General features: G+C 38.8%; 1 protein-coding gene across 3 annotated transcripts in view; it reads left to right on the top strand.

Moving 5' to 3' along the window:
• Window positions 1–5,134: 5,134 nt before the first annotated feature.
• Window positions 5,135–17,908, top strand: part of LOC126374169 (sodium/potassium/calcium exchanger Nckx30C) — a 114,629-nt gene continuing 101,855 nt past the window's right edge. For all 3 annotated transcript variants that reach the window (XM_050020652.1, XM_050020651.1, XM_050020650.1), the window contains exon 1: window positions 5,135–5,853. In XM_050020652.1, coding sequence (XP_049876609.1) covers window positions 5,143–5,853 — 711 coding nt within the window. In that variant the 5' untranslated portion in view covers window positions 5,135–5,142. The remainder of the gene's footprint in view (window positions 5,854–17,908) is intronic.

Here is a 17,908-nt window from a genome sequence, read left to right as displayed (position 1 = left end):
GGTCCCATTCATTATTCATAAAGAATTACATACTTTGATACTACAGAAACATGGATCACCGGCGGACCGGATACTTTGATAATATGTCCGGTAGGACCTATTATATTCTTCTTCAGCAAAAAAGCGTGTAGGTACCTAGTTATTGAGTCAGAAAAGAAAGGCCTACGTACATAAAGGTACCTAGGCACTTAGGGAACATACCGCGATTAAATTCTTAACATTTTAAAGAAAAACCTGCGGGCTTAGCACCGTTAGCGTGTGACTCTTTCTCGCCTCTCCACCCGTCACTCTCTCACAGTACTGCAAAGAAAGAGACAGATGATCTCTATCGCGGCGAGAAAGAGTCGCGTGCTTATAGTGCTAAACCAGTGGTCAAGAGTAATTTTTGACCAACAAGCATGAATGAAGATTTTATATATTTTTAACGGTTCACTGATGTAAGCTTCAACGTACGTATGAAGCATTATTTAGGACAACTACTTCTATTAATAATAACTCAACGGCCTCTATGGTCTAGTGGTTGAGCGTTGGGTCACGATCCGGAGGTCCTGGTTCGTATGCTGGTGGGAACATAATATTATTATCACAAAAATCACTTTGCGAGCTCTGTTTTGGTTAGGATATTGCATACTGATAACCCTATTACTACTTACTAATGTAAGTTCATAGTCGTTACATGAGTCAGGGGCCTTTGGCGGCTCAATAGTAACCCTGACACCAGGGGCCTATTTAATAAAACTTACAATTGTAAATTAGAATGACAATTTGATGTATATTGCGGAGTGTGTGATCACGAATATTTTGCAGTTTCATATTAGCTACGTAATGAACATCAAATTGTCAGTGTAATTTACAATTGTAAGTTTTATAAAACAGACCCCAGGGTTAATGAGATTGGTAATCCACCTCACAAACCACACAATAAAAGAAGTCTATGCGCGAGCAATAAGCATTTGAATGCGTTCTATGTTTTCCATTCGCTCTGAGTCCAGCGTAGTAGATACCTATGATTTTAAAAACATATTTTTGGTATATAAATCAGTCGCAACGTAGAATAAATCTCGCCAAGTAGGAAGCGGATAACTTTATCGGTTTAATCGAGATAATGTTCAAGACACTGCAATGCAGTTATCAATCAATTTGCTGTCGCAAAGAACGCAGCCATTTCTTTTCTTATTTTTATCGTTAGACATGTTTGATGGGGGTCCAGTTTGGATGAGGAGCTGGCGGAGGGATTTCAAAAAAACACTGGTTTCAGACCATTTCTTTTTACACGTCTAATGTGTGTGTCTAGATCGGGCAATCGGGCTTCACAGACGCGAAGTGTTGCCATATCACACACAAATATACCACAAGACATTATAAACTCAAGCCCGTAATCCCTAATGGGGTGGGTAGAGCCACAAATAATAAGACAAATTTCAGCCACTGTTGATAAGTATGAACTCCTAAGATGACGGCTTAATTGATTATCTTTCTTTACGACAATCAGAGATTACCCTGCAATTTCCTAATAGGGTAGTTTACAACTAGTCAAATTAGTTACTTTTTACTAAACGTCAAATCACGAAATTACTATGGAATAGATGGAATACGTATGAAAAAGCAACCTGTGACGTCATAGAAAATCGTGACAAAATGTCGCACTTAATATTACATTTTTCATTATTAAAATTCATAAATGAGTTAAATAGAAAGAACGAAAACTTTTTTGTCACCTTATATCTGCCATTTTTTTAGTAAGTACCTAATCAGAATTTCATAGTTTATCTTGACCTAGGAAATTACCCAATTAAACTAGGAATACTTAATACGTTATAATTATTTATTCTTAATTGACAGAAAATATATTATTATTTTCGTATCCTATAGCGATTCTCTCATGTAATGTAATGTGTAGCTTAAGTACCTACTTGTAACGTTCAATTCTGTGTATTTACTTTCCGAAAGGAAATATATCTCGACACAGAAAACACGTTTCTAAACTTGTGTCAATATTGTACTCTCTCCCCAAGGACCCTTGTCCTTCATCCATCATGTTCGAGTAGTTTCCGTTACATTATCAGACATATAACCCCTATAATTGAATACTTTTCATCTCCACTCTATCCCTGTTCTACTTAGAGGCATAAACTGTTTTTCTTTTTTATAAAAGCGTTATGCTGTACAGTCATGAGCAATATAATGTACCCACTTTAGGACTCTGTCGCACTAACATTATTTGACATTTAGTGAGACTTACAGTTCAATTTGTCAAAAAAGTTAATGTGACATGGTACCAAAGTGTATACCACCATACACATCGAATGCGTTCAGCCATTGATGTACAACATACAAAATGTTAATAAGACCGTAGGTACGAAAATAACCATATCGTAAAAGTTGATAATTGTTTAGAGCCTTTCCAACATAATGGTGTTGCCAGCGATTCCTAAATGAGGAACTTTTCAAGCTACGTTACTCAAAAACAATATAGATTGCGATGTACATATTTTTCTCCGTTGAACCTTCTAATATTATGGATAATAGACATCTTATCTTATTTAGCCTATATGATCCCACTGCTGGGCAAAGGCCTCCCCTTGATTTTTCCACTCCTCTCGACTTTGCGCGATCTCCGCGATAATAGACATACGCATTTTTTATCTTTGTTTTTGGCTATAATTTTTTTTTCCCCCTTTTGCGTGCAATCTATCACCTTTGGATAATAAGCACTTCTTGTGGTGTATAGGTATCATTTTAGGTAAGCGACCAGTGTCGCTTCCTATTTTGGACCTTAGTTGGTTAGATCCTGCGGCAGCCTCCTTAGTCTTAGTTGTGTGTGCTCATCCATGAGCGGCCTGGCCAGAATATTAGGATGGGCTGTTATTCTTTTTTGTAGTGTTTATACCCTGCTGCTGCCCTGACCCAGCCTGACCCTTTTTATTACACCCAGACACAATTATCACGTTAAAACTGTACAGCGCCATCTATATTGTTTTTGGCGAACGTAGCCTGGATAGTCCCACATTTTAATTGTATTCCGAAATTCAGGGCTTTAAATAAATCAGTGAAACAATTTTATTCTTCAGACTAAAGTAAAAGGAAAAGAGTGTGTTACTTATAAAATACCTTTAATTCAAAAATTTTGTTCTAATTATGATTTTTTATTTGGATTCCATAAAATAAGAAGCGTTTGGTGAGTGTTCCTTTATTTTAAAAGTTTAGGAACCTTTGTCCAATTAGGTAGGTACCTATCGATATGTCTCTACGGATCTAATTTCGAGATACAATACTTAATCAATCGGGTTTGGATGTTAAATGAACTTTCCTAAATGAGACACAGTCCGCGTGCTCAATCCCTCACTTCTTAGCGGTTTATAGCCATTTAAGACCAAAGTAAGACCCAGAAGGGGTGAAGTGGGCATCCGATACGAAATGGTGCGGGGCGGAGAGTCTCCGTTTTATATACGGAGTACTTATTCTATGCCTTACGACTAAATATACAAAGTAGGCTTTTATAATGACTGGCTGTAAGACTACTTCGTATTCTTTTGATATTTTGTGCCTATCCCTTTTTTATACCCCCCTTCCCCTTCCCCTCCCCTCCTCTGCCCCTCCTCCTCCTCCTCGCTCCTCTCCTTTTCCTTTTTTTTCTTTTTGAGGGGAGGCCTGTGCCCATCAGTGGGACGTATATAGGCTGTTTATGTATGTATGTATCCCTTTACGAGCCTGAATTATATATAGTACTTAAGTAAATGCCTATAGATGTACTTTACAAGGACTTAATTTGATTGTAAAACGAAAGCCGTCAAACTCGTAAACAGCGAATCGTTTCGTCAAGTCGCTTCCTCTAATCGGGTTTTTAATTTGATGTTTATTTGTATCTTTATCGAGAGAGCTCTTAAAAAGTTGAGTGAATGCTTTACAACCTGTGCGGCACGGCACGCGCGACGCGACACATGTCGCGCGCGACCAATGAAAGTAAGAAGATACTTACCTATTCCCGGTTTAGGTCATGATGAGCTTTATGACATGATGGACCACTGATATACTACCTACCCTATCCCCCCTTCTTATCCCTATCCTGGCTAGGTACCTAGCCTATCTAGGTAGTTGTATATCAATGTGATGGACCACTATACACAAATTTTATGTACATATTTTATTTTTAATGCTATTGTATTGTTGTTAATGGAAAATTCCACTTGACTTGACTTATCAACTGAGAATAATAGTCTGAATCATCCCTCAAAGTTTTCATTACGATGTCACTAACACCCTGTATAACAATCAATAAATTTTTTATGGAAAGCAAGAGAGGTGTGCCGGGATCGAAGCAAATGGAATTCCATAGTCTCTGCTTACCCCGTTGGGAAATAGGCGCGAGTTTATGTGTTTATGTTATGTGTTTGTCTTATACATAATCATAAATAAAACCTTTATTAACAATGTTTCCTGAAGCCAGTTTCTTTTATCATTGATTTTGAGTTTGCGATTGAGTTATATGACAGTAGGTGGGTACTTTCAATAGGTCATGGACGTGGTACCAGGCCCTGAAAGAGAAACCGGGACAACCTTGAACGGAGGAACGGAACAAAAGAAAATACCTAGTTGTTCGCTGCACTCGGCCTTCGATGAGCGTAGAAAAGATCATTCTGCAAACCAGTGTTCTACACAGTACTAATAGTGGCAGTTTAAATAAAAGTCAGAATTTATCTCGTTCTAAGGAAGATAAAGAACGAAAAAAGAATACAGCATTTAATTAACTAAGTAAATCAATAGGGCAATTAGGTAGGCTAAAGATTTAAAAACAAAACTTTAATAAAAATATAAGATTTCGGTCCGTAAATCTTTCGGGCACACATTAGTGAACATTTTTGAAAGGCGCACACTCGCGTGCCATAAATTCCCGTTTTACTGAGGTAATGTTTGTAGAAAAAGGTACATGACATAAATAGTGTAAAAGCATTACTCAGTATTTTTGGCTGGTTTTGAAAAGATTTGGCGGGATAAAGGCACGTTCGGCGGGCGGTCGCATCGGGCCGGCGGCGCGGCGGCGGCGGCGGCGCTCGGGCGCGGGCGGGACGCGGCGCAGTGCGGCGCGGCGTATCGAGCGGCGGCGGCGGGCGGCAGTCCGCCGAGTGCCCCGGGAGCCGCGGCATGGCGGCCGCGCTGCTGCTCGCGCTGCTGGCGGCGGCGCGCGCCGGCGACCCCAACGCCACCGAGCTCGACACCAACTCCACGCCCGCGCTCGCCTCCACGCCCGACCTGGCCCCCGACGAGAAGACGCCGCTCTTCCCCGAGGACGTGTTCACGGACGAACAGCGTCGCCAGGGCGCCGTGCTGCTCCACGTGATCGGCATGGGTTACATGTTCGTGGCACTCGCGATAGTGTGCGACGAGTTTTTCGTGCCGGCGCTGGACGTGATCATCGAGCGGCTGGCGATCCGCGACGATGTGGCCGGCGCCACGTTCATGGCGGCGGGCGGCTCCGCGCCGGAGCTGTTCACCTCCATCATCGGCGTGTTCGTGTCGTTCGACGACGTGGGCATCGGCACGATCGTCGGCTCGGCCGTGTTCAACATTCTGTTCGTGATCGGTGCGTGCGCGCTGTTCTCGCGGACGACGCTGACGCTCACCTGGTGGCCGTTGTTTCGCGACTGCACGTTCTACTCGATCAGTCTACTAGTGTTGATATACTGTTTCCGGGACAGCGAGATCTACTGGCAGGAGGCTTTGGTGCTGTTCTCGCTGTACGGGGCGTACGTGATGTTCATGCGGTGGAACCAGCCGGTGGAGCGCGCCGTCAAGAAGCTGATCTACAAGAACAAGGTGACGCGCGTGCGCAGCACCGACCAGCTGATGCCCACGGTAAGCTCGCCCGCACCGCCGCCCGCGCACCTGCATGCTACTACCGCCCACACCCAACACTCCTATCCTTGATACCTCACTCTCGCAGATTTGCCGCCAATAATACACCGAGTACAGATGATCGGCGTACTTAGTAAATTTTGATTTGTTATTTACATCCACCAGGTAAATAAATTAGTCTTATCACACAAGCAGATACCTACTCAACTGTAAATACAAGTATATATAGAATATCTTATTATAAACACATTCTGGACGCAATTAGGTACGTTCTACGTTTCAATAACGCGCATATTCGCGGCAAGCCTGTCATCTGTAGTCTGTAGCTTCTCATCCCAATCAATAGGCCCAAATCATGTCACATATTGAACATGTTTGAGTAGGTAAGTTCTCTATGTGTACACAGAAACATAATTCAGACAAATTGGGCGTAAATTGTTTGGGCATGAGAAAAGGTTTAGGCTCATATCAATAAAACGTTCGAGATTAAATCGACCATGTATGAGATACATGGCGAGAATAAATCATTAATATTAGTAATATAGAGGGATATTAGATCACTTCTATTGACGTATAATTAATTAAATAATCGGTAATGTTAAAGATAAACCAAAAAGCTCTATTTATCAATGTTTCTTCAGAACTTTTTTCCGGTCGAGAAGTCAATGCCATTTGCGGGAAATCTACAATAAGTCACGTATAAAAAGTAAATCATAGCTTAACTAGGTATATTTCAAATATCATCATCATCATTAATTTAAGAGCCACGCTCTTGTCAGTGTAGCATTCTCCATGCTACTTTTTTAGGGAAGAATAGATCAGTGGTTTCCCTCTTGCCTTCCGCCCTCTACTAATAATCATATTACTAATAACATCCATTCAAATATTGGGATACATTAGTAAGAAGTGCAAATTACTTTTATACCATATAGCATTTTCCGTCACGAATTGTCTTTCAGAGAATATCCGATTTTTTTATTGTATTGATTAACCTATTTGATGAACCCCCTAAATGCTTAGAGGTCAGTTTTAAAAATAGCCTAGTTAAGATAAAAAGTGTAAGATGATTTCTTGCTTGATCCCGGTTATTAGAAGTAAAAAATACTTCCACCAACCCGCAGTGGAGCAGCGTAGTGGAGTATGCTTCATACCTCCTCTGGTTGGCTGGCCTGTTCCAGGTTAGAAGAAACTTGATCGCCCTGCACTGGAACTTGTATATGCTGTGACGGTTGTGTATATTTAAAATAAAACATAATATGTTACGACCATACTTCCAATTGGGCAGATCAGAGTTAAATACATCTATCGCAAGATAAACTAAGTACCCACAGCTCACCGGGCTTTCTGTTAGACCAACGGGATAAGTGGTGAGCCGTATCGCCGTCTATAATGGTCGAGCCAACTGTGTTAGTGAAAACTGCACTTAAGATAAATTAATAACTCATTGGTCAACTCCGGTTCCGGGGTTCGAGCAAGCGCTCCCCGTTTGAGAAGCAAGTCGGTGTACGGTCACGAGCATTAATATGTATACACTTTGGTACCATGTCACATTAACTTTTTTGACAAATTGAACTGTAAGTCTCACTAAATGCCAAATATGTTAGTGCGACAGAGTCCTAAAGTGGGTACATTATATTGCTCATGACTGTTGATATCCATTAGATGATACAGTATTGAACATGGCTTCCAGGGCATAGGTGATGAGCGGTATAGCCGTCAATAATGGTCGAGCCAAATGTGTTAGTGAGATTATATATTTGTCTACTTATAGTTACACTTCGTTTTATTAATATGAGTCTAATATTGCATAATATTTTTTATAATTTAAGAGTCCGCATTATATTTTAGAGAGTCGAATTATAAATGTGTCTATAATCAAATCTCTTTTAGTGCATTGATGTCTTTATTTGTTATTTTGCTATAAATATTTTATTATCAAAATATAAAAACACAAGAAATTCTCAAATCGACTAACCTCTATACTCAAGTACCATAATCAAACATCTTTTCTAGATTATTTATACAGTCTCCTCTTTTTATCGTGTCGGTTGTGAGGTGGATTACCAACCTCATCAACCCTGCTGTCAGGGCTATTACTGAGCCCCCAAAGGCCTCTGACATGACTACATACTTACATCATTAAGTAGTAACCGGGACCAAAGGCTTAACATGCCTTCCGAAGCACGGATCATTTTACTTTCGGACAATCAGGTGATCAGCCTGTAATGTCCTAAGCAAACTAGGGATCACAAAGTGAGTTTTGTGATATGTCCCCACCGGGATTCGAACCCGGAGCCTCCGGATCGTGAGCCCAACGCTCAACCAGTGGACCACGGAGGCCATTATACATGGTCCAGGAGGCACTTTTTTACATAAGAACTTAAAATTAAAAAGACCATATTGAAGCAGTATTACTTACATCTAAAAAGCACTATTGCTACTCGACATTTTGTTGATATACTTAACGTACTTATTTTTATATGTGCAAATGTGAAATTGCAATATTGCTTTGTTTTAGTTGAATTGTTTCAATGTGACTATTTTAGACTCCCTTACCTCCTCTAATCTTTACAAATTCGTAAACACCTTTCTTACAAGTTTTTTTGCCAGAATAGATCTCATTAAACTTTATGAATTAATTACTAAATTAATTAAAATACGTGAATTCATTTAAATAACTTTATAACACATCCAGTAACTTTATTGCATTTCAATTATTAAGGAAGTATTCATTGTATTTCTTTACAAAATTAGTTAATTTTAGTCAACAAAACTTTCTTATATTACGTAATTATGTTAACTTTTGAATTAATCCTTTTAAATTTCTCAAATTAAGGACATTAAAACATCGGATTAAGTGTACTAATAACTCAGGGGCCAAGGAGACTTAATCAGAACTAATTTTCGCGTATTTTTTAAGTCCATTAGATACGTACAATTTTCTTCTACAGTATAATTTGTTAATATACTTTTAAGTATTTACAAAGAAAATATGTGAGCCGTATCTTCGTCTCACCGTCTACAGGTAATACAAAATCGTTTCATGCGGAAAGCCACAGGAGCTCCGTGGTTCCTTCGCAATGAAAATCTGCACATTGACCTAGGTCTGCCAACCATTGCACAATGGCTCAAATTAGCTTCCAAACGTTTTTTCGATTCTGCTCCGCACCACCCAAATCCCCTGGTAGTTGCGGCTTCCGAGTACATTCCGCTTAGGGACGGTACTGAAAAGTATCGGCGTCCGAAGGACGTAATATACGATCCCGACGACCCGATTACTCTAGCCATAGAGGCAGCCAATCAGCTCGCGACACCAAACACTTCAGGGCCCCGATACCGACCCCGCCGGCGTGGTCGACGATTTCCCTCATTCAGCGCTTATCGCTATCGACCCACTAAGGTCGATTAATTCTTTCAAATATTTTTCCTCTCAGACGACGCTCTGAGCCGAGGTTCGCGCCCAAATGGGCGCCCTCAGGCCTGTTGTCTTAAACGTTGTACCGGGTGAGAGCCTTCATCAGCACTCCCCATTTGTCCGGCCAAGTAGTTAATGCCATCTGCGGCAAATCTACAATAAGTCACGTCAAAAAAAAAAGTATCTTCGTCTATAAATGTCCAGCCAACTTTGTTAGTGAAAACTGCACTTAAGATAAATTAATAACTCATTGGTCAACTCCTGTGCCTGTGTTCGAGACAGTGCTCCCAGTTTAAGAAGCAAGTCGGTGTAACAATTTATACAAAGTAAAATTTCAAGTAATTATCAAAATTATAAGGAACAATGCTGTCCAAGTAATTATACCTCAATATTTAACCTAAATTCTAGTGCTGATTCCAGTAAACACCATCTAATTTTATTTTGTTATACCTGTCATTTTCTTATCTGCCAAGAAGGAAACGGACGGGTAATGAATAGGCATAAAATTTTATAACATACGTCAATTTTACGCAGAAATTTAAAGGCTGACGTTGCCAGCCCAGAGCCCCCAACGTGGGGGTACCACAAAATATGATGGCAAGTCCGTGCCCCCACGTGTGGGTCACGGGGTTCATACAACTTCGAACTTCGTTTTCGGGCTTAGGAAACTGGAAATGACACTTCTTATACGTTGTATTTACATATAATAACATACGAATACGACAGTATCTAAGTTGGACTTACCGGGTCGAAAAAAAACTTTGTATGGGGACGGTGAACGTGTTAAGTTGACAGCACACGTTAAACAGGTTGCATATCAGCAGAATGTCCACTTTATTCGCCTGGGTTATTTATTCATTCATTTTAAAAATAACAATTGACAATCATCCGTCTTTTTCTTTTTCTACGGATACGAATAGTGATAGATAGGTATAACTTAAAATTAGGTTGTGTCTGCAGAATTAGGGCCATTATGTTCATAATCAAAAAATATTTCGTTCTTCGTCGCTGTAATAGGAATCGACTGTCTGCATTATCTAAAATTAATCACTCACTTTATAAGGGTCAATATTGACAGCATTATCGCCCTCGGCATTTTGCCGCCCCTGTGTAAACAAAGTTTTAATTATTTATTAACGTCTACATATTTTATCTATAGAATTACGTATACTTATACAGGGTGTTAGTGACATCGTAACGAATACTGAGGGGGATGATTCAGACCATGATTCTGAGTTAATACCAAGTAGAATTTTCCGTCGCAAAATTCATGATTACTTTTAAGTTTTTTTAAATTATTTTAAATACTATACTTTTACTTTTACTTTTATTTTTTTACTTTTGCGATGGAAAATTCTACTTGACATTAACTCAGAATAATAAGTTGAATCATCCCTCTTAGTATTCGTTACGATGTCACTTACGGTCACGAGCATTAATATGTATACACTTTAGTACCATGTCACATTAACTTTTTGACAAATTGAACTGTAAGGCTCACTAAATGTCAAATATGTCAGTGCGACAGAGTCCTAAAGTGGGTACATTATATTGCTCATGACTGTACAACCCGTACCAGTACATACAGGTAGCCATACAAGTAGTGTTATAGGTGTTAGTGACACCAATACCCAGGGGGATGATTCAGACCATGATTCTGCGTTGATATCAAGTGAAATTTCCTGTCGGAAAATTAATTAAAATTTTTGTGTTTTTTAAATTAACTTCAGTTCCATACTTATGCGACGGAAAATTCTACTTCACCAGAATCATGGTCTGAATCATCCCTCTAAGTTTTCGTTACGACGTCACTAACACCCTGTATATAAAACTTTGGCTTCAAAACTTGGGGTAAGTATTTAAATATTTAATCAAAGCTGAGCACGTAATAATTATTCATGATCCAAATATAAATCCGAAAGTCATCGGTTTAGGGCCGTGTTGGAATTAGAACCTGCGATCTCATAGTTAAGAGCAAGACTTAACTTATTCCAGCTGGAGAGAGCATTTTGATTTAAGATCAAAAGACAAAGGCATATGGTATAGGACAATACAATGTGAGCCGCCTCGAATTCCATGGTTTTGTAAGACAAAAATTAAAAGATCGTATGTAGTTATGATCCACAGATTACGATCTGGCCACTATCCTTCGAATAAGTTTGCGTTTCTTATGAAAAAAATCGAATCGCCCAATTGTGATCTATGTGGGACCGTAGATGATGTTCAGCATATTCTGATGGAGTGCAAAAAGATTAATGATGAGAGGAAGATTGTTCAGAATATGCTGAAAATCAATCTTATGGACACAGGTATATTACAGAGCATCCTGGCAGACCCTTCCTCGAACTCCGTTAGAAAGCTCTGTGATCTAGTTTTTAGTCTAAATAAGTTAAATTGTTCGGTTTAAATATGTTATGGGTGAACGTCGGAATGACGGGTTTGGTGGCGGACTTTCATAATGTTTTTTCGTGGGGAGTTGGGTTCCGGCATGGGGGGGGATGGTTCTAGTTGTTTAGAGGAACAAGTTACCTCGTAGCTGAAGCTATCCTTTTTCATGTCGGAGCCCAATTTTTCGCGAAGGAATGGTGTGGGGGTTCGCTGCCGGGCTTGGCACGTTTTGATATTCATCCTCATAATAGATTGTAGTACATGTTAAGGATCGATGGAGCTGGCATGTTTCAAAAACAAAAGTTCCTAAAAATAAAGAGAAAAAAAAAAAATGGATTACCTATTACATAGGATGGTAATTTGTTTGTACCACATGTTTCATGAAATTTTTGAACAGCGGTGAAGAGAAATGTAGTGAGGAAACCCACGTTACCGAGAAATGCGGTTTGGAGGTGACCGAACCTGTATTGGGCTGATCTTCGAAGGCGGTCGCTTCTTAAAAAAACCAGACCTTTTAAATCTTTAGGTTAGGTAAGCAGACACCGTAACTAACGGGATAATGTTTTTTCGCTGACAACAGTGACTGCAAATTGTCTTTTGATATTATATTTAGGCATGTCTGTCTCTGGATATATGCAGCACAATCTATCAATTAAACTAGTATTCACTTAAGTATGATAATGATAAATGCTTCTATGCTGTTCTGGGAGCATATAAAAAACATAGAACACGTTCAGCTGCTTCTCTTCCCGGGCATGTCGTAAAAACCGACAGAGGGATTGTGTCCTCTAACATGATGGACTAATGTTATGGGCGATAGGCTGATCCCTTATCACCATAAGGTTCATCATATCCATCTTTGGACTTCGTATCAACAGTGGCTGTAAGTTGTCTTTGATTACTTGTGGCTCTGCCCACCCCATTAGGGATTACGGGCGTGAGTTTATGTATGTATGTATGTATGTATGATAATACAAGCTAAACAAAAAAAAAAACATTATCCGCCATACCAATAGTGTGTATTTGGCAGCCAAGAAAAGACATTGAATTTAATTTTGGTTGGTTGTCAAATACTTATGCTTCCTGCTTAAATGCTCCGGATCATACCTGGTACAGCACATCTCGCTGGCCATCCAACGCGGCAACGCGGCCAGCGTGATGGGTACATTTGAGCCGGGTATGCTCCGAAGCGGGCTATTTGACTAACTTTAAATGTAATTAATATCTAGTTTTTAAGCAATGACATGTGTTTTTTGTAACACTTATTTATTTATGACATTGGTGCTAATTCCTGTAAATACCATCTAATTTTATTTTAAGTTATATCTGTCATTTTCTTATCCGCCGAAAAGGAAAGGGACGGGTAATCGACAAGCATAAAATTTATGGAACACACGTCAATTTTAAGCACAAATCTAAACCAACCGTCTAAAAATTTTACACCCGTCAATAACCCGACATAGTTAAGTAGACAGCACGTCAAACGGAGTGCATACCCGCGACGTACCTTTTGATTCGGCCGGGTTATTCATTCATTTACTCATTCTTCCTAAAATTAAGAGCTGTGAATCATCCGTCTCTCTCCTTTTCGACGGATATGAAAATGACGGATATAACTTAAAATAAAATTAGGCGGTGTCTGCAGGAATCGGGGCCAATAAATGATTAACTTAAATACACAAATTCACCGCTTATTTTTTATTGATAAGGCGGTAAGTTTTAGGGTGAACAAGTTATAAACGATATCTTCAAATTCAAATACACTTGAACCGTCATGTTTTATGTACTTAACAAACATTCGCCTAAAACGTAAAGGTAAGGTGTAGTTAAGGTCCCTCAATCAGCGCTTATCGCTATCGACCCACTAGGGTCGATTAATTCTTTCAGATATTTTTCCTCTCAGATGACGCACTGAGCCGAGGTTCGCGCCCAACTGGGCACTCTCAGGCATGTTGTCTTAAACGTTGTACCGGGTGAGAGCCTTCAGCGCTCCCCATTTGTCCGGCCAAGTAGTTAATGCATATCTACAATAAGTCACGTCAAAAAAAATGTAGGTAAGGTAAACTACTCTGATTTCAATCTAGTGAAAAACTAACACAGAGCATCTTAAAATTAGTTTTTCAAGCTTTGTTTCGCAATTAACAGTTGTTATAACGTTATCTCGATCATTATTACATTTTATGGGTATCGTTTATGGGCCTTATGTTGTGAAATCCAATGATAAACATGATAAAACAGCATGAATTATAAAATAAGTACTGACTTTTATAATTAAGTAAAGTACTTACCGTGATTTTAATAATTAATGATTGACTTAATAACTGTTTCGTTACAACGTTTCGTTGCATACATGATAAAATTTACAAGCTATTTTTTTTTCACTATAGTGGGCAAAGGCGGAGGTGTCAAGTTGAAATTAACATCTATTGACTATTTATATCAGCGATCCCTTGAAGCTGTAAAAAAAACAGGTTTCCAAATCACCGCAATCCAAAGATATGGCCTTATTTTCAAGCATTTCGTGGGTACTTTCCATAGACCCTCAATAGAATCATGTTTCGAAGATCTTACGCACAAGTAAAGGGAAGAATTCGAAAATCGTTAATTTGTTGTTTCATCACAAAAAAATACGTTTTTTGACTACACAAAGTTGTTTGTAGTTTTTCGACGGGAAAATCGATAGGCGAATCGTACGTACACTTGACTGTTTTTTTTTACGAAATGTGCCAAAATATACCAATTCGCGTAACGGTTAGACGTCCCAAGGCGATGGTGATAGGAAATTGAAATATCAAACCGGAAGCTTGTTTTATTCATGGAAATTGGAAAGGAAAAGAAGGTCACAAGTTCGAGGATCATGATGTTAGGTTTGGTAAGGACTTTTCAGGCTTGAATCACCTGATTATCCGAAAAAGTAAGATGATTCCGTGCTTCGGAGGGCACGTTAAGCCGTTGGTCCCGGCTATTAGCCGTAAAAACTACTCCACCAACTCGCAGTGGAGCAGCGTGGTGGAGTATGCTCCATACCCCCTCCAGTTGATTGAGGGGAGGCCTGTGCCCAGCAGTGGGACGTATAAGGCAGTTTATGATGTTAGGTTTCATCAGACATACAGGTACTTAAGAGTCACAAAATTCCGCCCGTTATTCTTCATAGGTTAAGCAGAGCCACGACCAATCTGAAAACAACTTGCAACCATTTTTGGTACCAAGTGCTAACGTGGATGTTATGATGATCTTAAATTTAATATTGTGTATTGTCGTAGTTTTGTGTAAAAATATTCATGTTGAAATTAAACCAAGGCATAAATTGTTTACTAAGACATATTTTCAAAAAAAAAGAACGGCAAGAGGATGACCATACGCTCACACTTACATAAACTGCCTATATACGTCCCACTGCTGGGCACAGGCCTCCCCTCAATCAACCGGAGGGGGTACGCTCACACTTAGGGTGGTATTAATAAACTAATCTCAGCTGAGACAGTCCTCAAGATTAAGCTAAAGTCCCTGTTTTTATATAAGAACTGTCACATTGACATGATCTTGAGGGCAGTCTCGAAGTTGAGATTACTTTATTAATACCACACGAGTTAGAATTTTTTCGCGCGCACACACCGGTTGGGAATGTTTCCACTTTGGGGGCGTTTCTGGCAGTAAAAAGGCGCGAAACTTACATAAAAATGTAAAGGACTTACTTACTAGCTAATCTTTAGGCAGATAAAACCAAAGTACAAGAAAAAAAAATGAGGATAAATACTGCCTATTTCTCCCATCAGATGTCGCTTCTGTTGAGTGTTCTTAAGGTGATACGTTTCAGTCAGCTAGGTAACGCTGCGTCAGCAGATGGCGTTACTTCTGCAGTTTTCGTATTTTTTTCCATTTATTCGTTTAGTGTTGAGTTCTGACCCAGTGAAATGTTAGGTGGCGAAATATTACATACATTATCTTTAAGTTAAGCTACAATTTTGAAGTATTTACTGCAGATATCATATTGAAACATTGCATCAAAAGTTGGTGTCATTTCAATTTGTGTACAAACACGAAGCTGTCACACACACATGCGAACTAGGTTAGCTATTAAAAGAGATGCATAATTTGAAGTCTACTTCTAACTTCTAAATGGCGCATTTGGTAAAGCAGTCGCCGCCATTCTTAAGTTTCACGGTTCAAATCCAAGTGCATGTTTTAATTGTTTTTACTTTTTGTATTTTTTTTTTTTACAATTGAATTTGGCGAACCCGTCTATTTGTTACGGAATTTTCAAAAAGTATCACTTTTACCAATAATATTATAATTATACAATAATGTACTTTGCACTAAAGTACCTTCCGTAATTTCCGTATTTTTTATTTTGTAAAATTCTAACAGGCATTAATCGCATCAGTGAACATGCGGCTATTTAAAAAACTACTGAACGGATTTTCATATGGTTTTCACCAATGAGTAGAGTGATTCATGGGCGTGCTTTAGGGTATATAATTTATACAAGTATTTTTTTTTGTATAAAATGGTTCAAAAATGATGATGAATGTCAAACATAATTATCGTTACAAATATAGCCGACTTGGAGCTTTCGGCGAAAACACTGCCTGAGCCCATTGAGATATAACAAAACAACGTATGGTTGAATTGTTCCTTTTTTGTAGGTCTACCGAAAAGTCCACAATATGTCATAATAATTATATTGTGTATAAAGAATTGTGTACATGTATTGTATGATTTTACAAATAACGATCACAGTACAGTAATAATAAGGTAGATTTTTCCTACATTGCGTCGGTTCAAACTTTGACGCATCGCGTTTGAAAGATGTAATAGCGCTTCAGGACGTCCCGCAAGCACAGCGCTGATGTCGCAGTATCCGCATATAATTATTATGACTTGTCATTTAGTTCCAATAAATTCCGCGGGACTTCATACGTATGTCAGTGACAGCTGGTGATAGCATGCGGGACACTTAGCAGCTAATCGAATTCTATGTTGTTTTCGCGCCCAGTCCAGACGACTTGCAGCGCATTTCTGGACTTATATTTACGCGTGGTGTTTATTGTTAGGTTAGTTAGTTCAGGTTAGGACGTCTTTTTTTAACGAGGACGTTAAAAAAGACGAGGCTGGGACGTATTGAAGTAGTATTTCCATATACGCGGCCTGAAATGGGCTGTTTCGGGGACCTGAACTGGTTGCTGTCGAACATATTATCACGTTTTCTTGATTAAAATTCATAAATAAGTCAAATAGAAAAAAGATTTTCGTTAGTTTTAGATCTGTCATGATGTCTGTGATGTTTGTTTATTATACATAAGAATTTCAAATTTTATCCTATTTCTTTTCCCAAAGGGCAAGGCAAAGGGAACTATGCCCATACAGCCATGTCTTGTGTTTTTTTTTCTTGATGATGATTAATGAAATGATGAAACCTAAGCCCCCACCCTCGGAGCAGACTCCTACTCCGAACCCCAAACAAAGTAAGTGGCTTGTTGGCGCAAAGCGAAAATAGATAGGTACACTTTGTTTATTGAATATTCCGATTTAATAATACTCATCATCAATTTAAGAGCCACGCTCTTGTCGGTGTAGCATACTATCGGGAATGTTTTCCGACTAACTTAATGTGATCATTAACCACAAAACACCACTTCGTATTGATTATTTAGATTATTCAACGAAGAAATCAACCTTCCCGTTCCCGTTTCCACCAAAAAGTCCGCGGCAAAGAGAATATAAATAATTAATTAAAAATGACTACTATTTAGGCCGGCAAATGCAACAACTTTTTTTTTGATGCAAAGGGAACTATGCCCATACAGCCATTTCATTTTATGTCTTGATTTTTTATTATAATATATGTCCTCTTTTAAAACACGGTACTTACCCATTATTTAAAAATGTTTAAATAATATGCATTAAAACAAAATATATTCCTTTTCTCAGATTGTAGTATTTTTAGTTTTTTATTTATATTTATTCTCTTCATACAAAATCTCTTTATAAATTGTCACTGACATTCTAGTACACTTGTCAAGTAGTCAAAGCCTTTAGAGAAAAAAAAAACTATCACGCACACAAACTAACATTGACACCTCTACACGCTCAGCAAATACACTGTAATCTGCACCACTACAAATGTAAAATTGATCAAAATTGAGGGTCTGAAATATGGTACTTCTCGTATTCGGACCCTAAATTTTTGTTAGTTTGCGAAAATAATACACCAAAATATTACTATTTATCGGTTTTATAACAATATTCCTC

Source organism: Pectinophora gossypiella, chromosome 17, assembly GCF_024362695.1.
Source record: "Pectinophora gossypiella chromosome 17, ilPecGoss1.1, whole genome shotgun sequence".
NCBI classification, from domain to species: domain Eukaryota; kingdom Metazoa; phylum Arthropoda; class Insecta; order Lepidoptera; family Gelechiidae; genus Pectinophora; species Pectinophora gossypiella.
Note: the sequence above shows the minus strand (reverse complement) of the source record. Positions and strands in the feature narration are given on the sequence as shown.